The sequence below is a fragment of the Myotis nattereri genome (assembly GCF_964212035.1).
Source record: "Myotis nattereri genome assembly, chromosome: 5".
Lineage (NCBI taxonomy): Eukaryota > Metazoa > Chordata > Mammalia > Chiroptera > Vespertilionidae > Myotis > Myotis nattereri.
In genome coordinates, this window is record NC_138080.1 from 72,145,115 (window position 1) to 72,153,473 (window position 8,359).

Sequence of the window (8,359 nt, forward strand, 5' to 3'; positions counted from 1 at the left end):
AGAAGAGGCCGTCTTAGGCTAGCCCTAAACCCAGCAGGGCCTGGGCACTGGGGCTCAGACTTTCCACCAAGGGAACGTTTCATGTTCTAGCAACGCCTTGGGTGACTTGCCCTTTTGTTTTCCTGGGTTCCCTGGCATTGTTCCTTCTGAAAAATCCCACTGGTGCTGAAGAAAGGAATTTCAGCCCACACGGCAGCTAAGGAACCATGTGGTGCTGGGGCAAGGAGGATGACTCCTCCACTTGCCAACACATGTGCCCAGCAGCTGTGCACACAGGGACTGGGCACAACCTCCCACTGATCAGGACTCTGGGAGGAGCTATAGCCCAGGTCCACAGCCCCCCGACCCCAACCATCCTTGATCCAGGCCAGGGACAGGCCCCACGTATCACCAAGGGCCTCCTCATAGAAAACGTGGTTTTATTCTGGGGGAGGCCAATGCTATTGTCCCAGCCTTCCTTCCTCATGCCTGCCCATCTACATCTTGAGCGCCTCATCTCCCAGTCTCCCTTTCCTAGGGCCACACCTACTCCAGGAGCAGGCTGGGTCCTGCAGGGGTACTTTTCAGCCAGGTGGGCCCGGACCTGGCTCCTGCTGCTGGCACCCTACCCAGCCCACAGCCCCTCTGGGATCCCTCCTCTCGATGCGCCTCCCCGACCCTGGCTGGCTTCAGCAGATTCTGCCCCATTTCAATGTCAGGAAGGAGCCGGCCATCTCAGGGAGGGCTTGCCCAAGCCTTCTTCTGACGGTGCTTCTGTCAGCTCTCTCCACTGGCCTCAGATCTTGGAGGACTCAAGCCGAGGACTCCAGGGCGTGGAGGGCTCCCGCAGTGCCTGCAGTTCCTGTTCCAGTGCCTGGTTGCGGCGGTACATGTCCATGTAGCCCCCCTGGATCTCTCGCTGGTAGCGCAGCACCCGCTCCTTCTCCTCCTGCCAGGTCCGCCGCTCCTGCTCGAAGCGCAGCGCCTGCTCTTGGCCCCGGAGTCGCTCCTGCAGCAGCTCAGCCCGCAGCTGCTCAGCACCATCCCCAGCCTCACTGCCTCCTGCCTCCCCCAGCAGCCCCCGGCTCTTGCAGTCATCAGTCTCACAACTACCTGGGGCTTCCTCCCGGGGGGCCTGCTCCTGCAGGCTCCGCACAGCCTCGCGCAGCCGGGCCAGCTCTGCGTCCTGGGCCTGGGCTTGTGCCCGGCTGCCCCGAAGTTGTGTCTTTAGGCTGAAGATCTCGGCCAGCTTCTGTGCCAGCTCGGCCTGGGCCTCCCGCAGCTGCTGCTTCAGGAGGCTGATCTCCGCTGTCTTCTGGCACACCTGGAAGGGGCACAGTAGGGGTGAGCACCCAGCAAGGCTGGTTGGGGTGGGCAGAGGAGGGGGATGCAGAAATGGGGACAGGAGAGTTCCTGAGAGCCCGGTCTCTCACCTCCCATCGTGCTTCCTCCTCTGGCCGAGTGTTGGGGTCAGCCTCTGGAGGCCGATGCTCAGCGGCCAGGCCCTGCTGTGCCCGCAGCTCCTTGCGCAGGCGGCGCTGCTCCTGCTGGGCCATGAACAGCTGTAGCTGGAGGTTTCGCTCGCTGCGCTCAGCCTTCTGGGCCACCTCGTGCAGCCGCTCCAGGTACAGGCGCTTCAGCTCAGACAGCCACAGCCGCTGGCGTTCCTCCAGCACCTGCCAAGGGAAAGAGGCCCCTAATAGCCACAGCCAACGTCCTGTACCCGAAAACCACAGGACCAGGGCCCAAGGCCCTGGCCACACGTGCCCTACCTTGGGATGCCCTCCAGAGGTGAAGTGTCCCCAACATATTCCCGCCCTCCCGCCCAGGGAGTCTCTCCCTCCCTCTTGCACAGGGAACCCCAGCAAGAACCCGACATCCCACCACGCGGGGTCGCGGGGTCGGGGGAGAGGCGCTGATGCATCTCCTTCTTCCTCTCATGTCCAGAGTCATGTGGGGGAATTGGCTGAGGACACTGCCCAGTACTCCACTGCCCAGGGATAGAACAGGACCCCAGGCAGAGGCTGCCCTCACCTGTGTGAAGTGATTGACGCCATCCTGGTCACTGAGGCCTCTCTTGAGATCCTCACAGGTGTCGGGGAGCATGGCCACCACCTCCTCGGCCGTGTGGCAAGAGAGCTCATAGGGCGGTGGGGGCTCAGGCAGGCAGTTCAACCCGGCCAGTGGCCCAGCCTCCTTTGGGCTCCGAGAGGCACGATCCAGGGAGCCCCCAAGGTGGTTAATGTGGCCCAGGGAGGAACTGAAGGGGCCAGGGCCCATGCCAGGACTTCGGCTAAAGCTGCCCCCACTGGAGGAGTCAGACAGGCTGGGCTCGGGTTCGGGGCCGCCCTCGTCCAGGCTGAGGGCGTGCAGCAGCTGGGCACGGGCCTGTGCCTGGCTGGCCCGGGGCCCTGGGCTCAGGGGTGGGTGGCAGGCCAGAGTGTGCAGACTGCCGTTGCTGCGCCACAGCTTCTGGCCCTTGTGGGCCGCCAGGCTCTGCATGGACAGGAAGCCTTTCCCGGTGCCTGCCACAGGCTTGAACACCGATGGGCGAATACGGCACTGCCAGGAAGAGAGGGCAGGGTAAGGCCCTGAGCTAACAGCACTGCCCCACGATGCTCCCGCAGCCCTGGGGGTCCTTTCAGACACGGGGTGCCTGCCACTGGGAAGCAATGACCAGGCTAGTCCATAGCAGGACTTTCAGGTCCAAGCCCTGCCCCAGCACCAAGGTCTCCCAGGAGGCCCCAAGCTCCCATCCCACCCTCCCACCCCAGGGAGGGGTTTGGGCAGAGGTGCACCTTGTCAAAACGTCCCCGCTCGGGCAGCGAGGTCTTGCTGAAGTCACCGGCCCGGGGATGTTCCTGGTAGTAGAGGGTGGCATAGTCGGCAGGCTCATTCCGAGCAGCCCGCTTCGTGGTCTTGCCGTCTTTCTTAGGGAGGTGCAAGTAGCTGAGGAGCTCACGCTGGCCCAAGCCCTTCCGGAGGAGCCCATCAGGCTGGCGGGAGCCTCGGGACCCCTCAAGTGCTGCCCGTAGCTCTTCAGGGGAGAAGTCCTGCCGTTCCAACAGGCTGCCCACGCTGCCCATGGCAATGCCAGCAGGGCCTGGGCCTGTGTCCATGAAGTTTCAACACGGCACAGGCAGCTGCTTCTAGAGATCAAGAGGCTCCATCAGGGGCAGGTGGGTGCTTGCTGCCCACCCGCCCTTGATGCCCTAAAACCAGGTGCTTGTTCTGTGTCAGCTCCCCATCTGGCCCAGGCCCAGGAGAGGCAGATATGGATATGGAGAGAATGAAGCACAGAATTCCTAGGCTGGCAAGAAGAAGGGGCACAGGCCCTAAAGCCACCTGCCCGGTACCCCAGCATCAGCTAGAAGCTGGTGTGTGATTGGTGGGGGGGAGGTATGGATGAGGGGAGGCACTGAAACAGCAGGATAGGACCCTCCCCAGGACTGGGCCAGCTGAGGACTCAGGCCCGTCTGACTCTGACCTTGTTCACTCTCCTGCTAGACACCCCCCACAATTTGGAAAGTAGGCAGAGGGCACAGCCGCCTCAGATACTCCATTCCTTCTTCTTTTCTTGGGAGAGGGGAAACCCAGTTCAGCCCTCTTCCTGCAGAGAGTGAGTTCCCCAAGGGAAGCACCTGGCATGGGCGGGGCTGCACCAGGCAGTGGGAGGGATACAAACAGGAAGGGCCCGAGGGGAGGAAGGATGGAGGGAACAATGGCCACAGTTTCCGGAACAGGTGTTCACCTTGGGCCATGGTGAGAGGCAGGGGAAGGGGCAGCTGGAGCCCCTGCCAGCCCTTTCATATGCCCCAGAGAGCCCACCACCAGGTGTGAGGATGGGGGCAGGGGTGTCTCTAAATCTTGACCCTGCATTGAGCCAGTCACCATGGGGGGCCTGGCTTCCTCATGCGTACAATGGCCATGACAACTCATCACTCAGGGATGCCTAGAGAATGGGCTAAGATAATAGAACAAAGCGCCCAGTCAGCAGCCAGGGTCTACGCAGGCTGACCAGAGCAGAGCTGAGCTGGTCAGACACATGAACATTACTGGTGGGAGACCCAGTGACTAGGCTCCTGTGCTGGGACCACACAGTGGAGGTGGGACCTGTCCCTAGTGCCCGGCTGGATCCCCTGTGCTAGGCCCAGTGCTCAGCATGCCGGATGGACCAATGCCACCTTTTCTGCCTCCCCCCCAGCTGCTCCCATTCCCAGTTAGACCCCAGCAGGCACGCTGCAGCTGTGAGTCCCCCAGAACCTCCCCAGTATGCTGCCGGGACACCCACTCCCATCCTAAACAATGGTGGTTAGGAGGTTCCATCTTCCTCCGCCATTTCCAGGTTTTGTGTTTGCGGGAGACAAAGCTCTCTAGGAGTAAAAGGGAAGGAGGGTTCAGCCCTGCCCCCTCACCGTGTGGCCCTCCACCTCTCCCTGGGCAAAAGTACCTTTCCCAACCCTTCCCTCCCAGGCCCCAGTTCCCTCAACACCTCCGGGGGTGTCACAGGCCACACAGGGTCCGGGGACTCGCCCAGGTAAGGAATCACAAGTGCTAAGCACCTACGGCAACGCAGGGGTCTCACTGAGTCCTGTGACCTAGGTCCTATCTATTTTTTAGGTAAGGACACTAGGGCTCTGAAAGGTGAAATGGTTTGCCCAAGGGCACAGAGCTGGCCAGGGTGAGGGCACCGGTGAACCAGCACCATGGCTGCCAAACGGCCAAGGACGTCACCCATGGCCCAAAGAGGCGGAATGGAAGCATCGATCTCCCAATCTGACACCCTTCACCACAACAAACCCACCGGGCCACAGGTACCACTGTGTCTGAGAGGGCACTGAACTCCTGTCAGGGAGGTGGGACAGCAGACAAGCTGGTCTCCTGCCCTGCTCTCACACTGTTTCTCCACGGGGCACCTCTCTTCACCATGCCTCAGTCTCCCCATCTCTGAAGGGGAGAAAGACCCTGCCTGCCCTGCCTTCCTTATGAGATTACTGTGACAGTCACAGACACAACAGAGGCAAAAGGTCTTGTGAACTGTAAACCCAGTGCAACAAGGGGAGGGAGGGGGGAGGGAGATGACGATGGACGATGGTGACAGTGATGCCAAATAAGCTCACTTCATCCCAAATACACACCATCTCACCTTCCCTTTGGCAGATCCTCACTTCCTGTCTCAAGGAGCAATAACTGACATCCCCTGAGCCCCACAAAGAGTCTCAGGTCTAGAGAGGCAGACATGGCCATAACAGCATATATGCCAGCCACTCTTATACTGCAGTCCAGTCAGTGCCACCAGCAGCACAGGGGCTCCTATATTAGAGGACACAGCGAGGAGAGTCCAACAGCAGACAGTCACGCTCAAGGTCACCACACGGCATTGAACTACTCTCTCTGGGACACATATACATAATAATACAGGAATTCCTCTGCAGGAGAGACCATCTAGTTCCCTGCCCAGAGGCTAGATGGGGGTGGGGGGGGTGGAAGGTGGTGAGGGAGGCATGAGGCCAGCTTCCCTCCACAAGTGACTTGAGCAATTAGAAACAGCTATGGAGCTGGAGGAAGAGGCACAGACAGCCCCTTTCCTTTGTCTTTCTTTAAGGCCCCCACCCTCCACCCCTCATAAGTAACTTCTCTGGCTGCATTACCAGCTAATACCTTTTCCTAGAACGGTCCCTCCACCTCCCCTGCCTACCCGCAACACACACACCTTCCTGTTGCTTGGAAGCCCAGGGACTGGCCTGATCAGAACAGGACAGCTGTGGGCTGGAGAGGATTTGGTGGGGAAGTGGGGGAGAGACAGCAACTGGGGAGGGATCAGAGCCTAAAGCCAGATGCCTCTAAATGCCTGGGCTTGCTTGCTCTGGGGCCCAGAGATCTGCCCAGAGCTGAAAGCTCCCCATAACCCTACAGGCTAGGTTTGGGCCAGACCTTCTGCACAGGCCCCAGGTGGCCCCAACAGGGCCTTTACTCCTCCCATCCCCTGGCCCCAAGATTAGCCAGCAGACTGGAAGTCCTGAACACAGAGGGAATCTCTTTTGGACCACCCTTGGTAGAGCCAGGAGAATGGGCCTGGGGGACCACCTGGCGATGGAGCAGAGACAGAACATCAAGGAGGCATCCTGGCATCCTTTAGTGGGTGCCTTGGTGGGTCAGCCTGACACAGGGCCTACCACAGGCTCACAGCACGCACAGGAGGGGAGTGGTGTCACCCCCTTCAGAAGAGAAAACTGAGCCCTGCAGTTGAAATGACCGCCTGAGGCCACACTCCGCTGCACAGGAGGAAGGGAGTGGCAGGCTCCCACCACGCATCTCCTCTGGGTGGGGCCTTCCAGAGCCAAGTGGGCAGGAAGCTCCACTCCTAACTGCTGCATCAGCCCCTCCTGAGCCCTGACAGCCCATCAGGGGGGGTGTGGAGGGGGGTGAGCCACCACCTGCTGGGGAATCAGTTTTGCTGAGGGGTGTGTCTGCAGCTGCCCCTGAGGAATGGGACTGGAATGTCCCTGTTCCAAAAGAGGGGGCAGTGGATGCGGAGGGGCCAGGAAGGGGGCATACCCTGGACACCCTGCAACACTTGAGGCACAGTCCAACCCCGGCAGGAGTGATGCTTCGTCTTACAGTTGCACGGGACTCTACAGTTTTCTTCAGCCCTTTCATTCCATCATCTCATCTCCATGAAAGCCTCGTGAGGACAGGCAGAGTAGCAGTTACTGTCACTCCATTTTACAGACAGGGAAACTGAGGCCCAGAAAGAGGAAGCAAGTTGCCCAAGAACCCATAGCGACAGCCATCCCAACTCCCTGGGCAAGGTCCTCAGCACTGCATCAGGCTATCCCAGCCAGGGGTCCCCACTGCCCCCCCATGGGCACTCACTGCTGGGTATGCATGCCTGCCCAGCCCCTACAGCTGCTTCTCCCAAAGGGCCTGCGCAACCATGCTGGGTTGGATTCCAGTCCCCTTAGCCTGGAATCCCTCCGGCCTGCCCCTGGATCAGGAAGAAATAGTGGCAGCACTGCTGCTTGGGGACTTCTAGCCCTGGAAGCTGCTGGCTCTAGGGGCGGTAGTGGGAGCAGGCTGGTCGAATTCATTCACAGTCTGGCACATACACACCCACACACAGCCAGCCAGCACAAGAGCCCTGCCCAGGAGGGCCCTGGGAGGAGGCTCATCACCTAGTCCAGGACGGTGATCTCTCTGCTTCTGCCTCCTCCCCAGGCCAAGCAGGGAGAAGGCATGGTGGCCAAGGCAGAGGGACAGCCAGGGACAGCCAGGCTCAGCCCCTGATGCAAAGGAGGAGAACCCCAATCTGTTCTTGGGGGAGAGTGGTGGCCCGTGAAAGACAGGGGCCCCAGTTCTATTTCTGAACAGAGCCAGAACCCCGATTTCGGCTGGCCCTAGATCAGCCCTCACTTTGGCCAAAGGTTGTGTCGTGGCTCTGGCCGCCAAGACATGGGAGCATCCCTGGTTGGGGGCCCAGGAGAAAGGCTGGCAGCTTCCGCCTGTACAGGGCAGAGGGGTTGAAGGACGAAGCGGGTATTGCGGAGGGGGCGGGAGAGGGGTCTCCTGGGGAAGGAGAAGCAAACGAGGTAGGCATCCTTTCGGAATTTGCCCCGGGAAAGCTTTGGCAGAGGCGGGCTAGGGCTCCCCAGAACTGCGGGGCGTCATTTAACTACCTGGGGGACGGGAGGGGCAGTCTCTTCCTGGCGCCTTCCTGGGGCCCGCCCGCAGCGGTGGGGCTGGGAGACAGAGGCCGAGGTCAGGCTCCCTTGCCAAGGGCATCTGCCCCACCCGAGCCGCGGCACAGGGGTCCCGAACGCCGATTCATGGAAAGCGCGTTCGCGGGGATTGCGAGGAGCAGCGTAACCTGCTACCGGCCCCGCCAGCGGAGCGTGTGGGTGGGTCCCCGATCCCGAGCCTCAGAGCCTCGGTGCCCGGAGCAGGGGACACCTGGACGCACACCGCACCCGGGCACCCCCACCCACTTAGACGGAGACCTCGGCCGGCGGGGCTGAGGCTTGGCCAAGGTCGCCGGGAAAGGGAGACCTCGCGAACGGCCCCACCCCCCGAGTCCAGCCCCGGCCCCTGGCGCGCCCCACTTACCATGCTGGCACCGCTCCGCACCCCTCGCGCGCTGCACTTCCCTCGCGCGGATTTGAACCCTCCCTCCAGGGCGCCGGTCCTGCGGAGACTGCGAGCCCGGCCGGAGCGGCTGGGTGCCAGGCGTCGGGAAAACGCGGGCGGGCGCCGGAGCCGGATTGACGAGGGAGGGACGCGCTCGGTGGCGCTGGCTCGCATGCCCCAGAGGCGGAGGGAAAACCCGGCCTGACTCACCCGCGCGCCGCCAGCCCAAAGCGTGGCCGGGGCCTCGGGAGGCGAG

At 61.6% G+C, this 8,359-nt stretch overlaps 1 protein-coding gene across 1 annotated transcript; it reads right to left on the reverse strand.

Annotated features, from left to right (window-relative positions):
• Positions 1-400: 400 nt before the first annotated feature.
• N4BP3 (NEDD4 binding protein 3) lies at positions 401-8,140 on the reverse strand. Its single transcript, XM_081093010.1, has 5 exons — positions 8,083-8,140; positions 2,778-3,128; positions 2,014-2,541; positions 1,413-1,655; positions 401-1,303 (listed from the first exon to the last, which is right to left on the reverse strand). Exons 2-5 carry the CDS (start codon positions 3,096-3,098, stop codon positions 776-778), a joined length of 1,620 nt encoding a protein of 539 aa, XP_080949136.1. The 5' UTR covers positions 3,099-3,128; positions 8,083-8,140; the 3' UTR covers positions 401-775.
• Between the last annotated feature and the right edge of the window lie 219 nt (positions 8,141-8,359).

Coding starts and splice junctions, on each gene's coding strand:
- N4BP3 (XM_081093010.1), bottom strand. CDS start 3,098: ATGGACACAGGCCCAGGCCCTGCTGGCATTGCCATGGGCAGCGTGGGC. Junction 2,542..2,777: donor AGCGGGGACGTTTTGACAAG/GTGCACCTCTGC, acceptor TCTTCCTGGCAG/TGCCGTATTCGCCCATCGGT. Junction 1,304..1,412: donor AGGAGGAAGCACGATGGGAG/GTGAGAGACCGG, acceptor TGCCCCTTCCAG/GTGTGCCAGAAGACAGCGGA.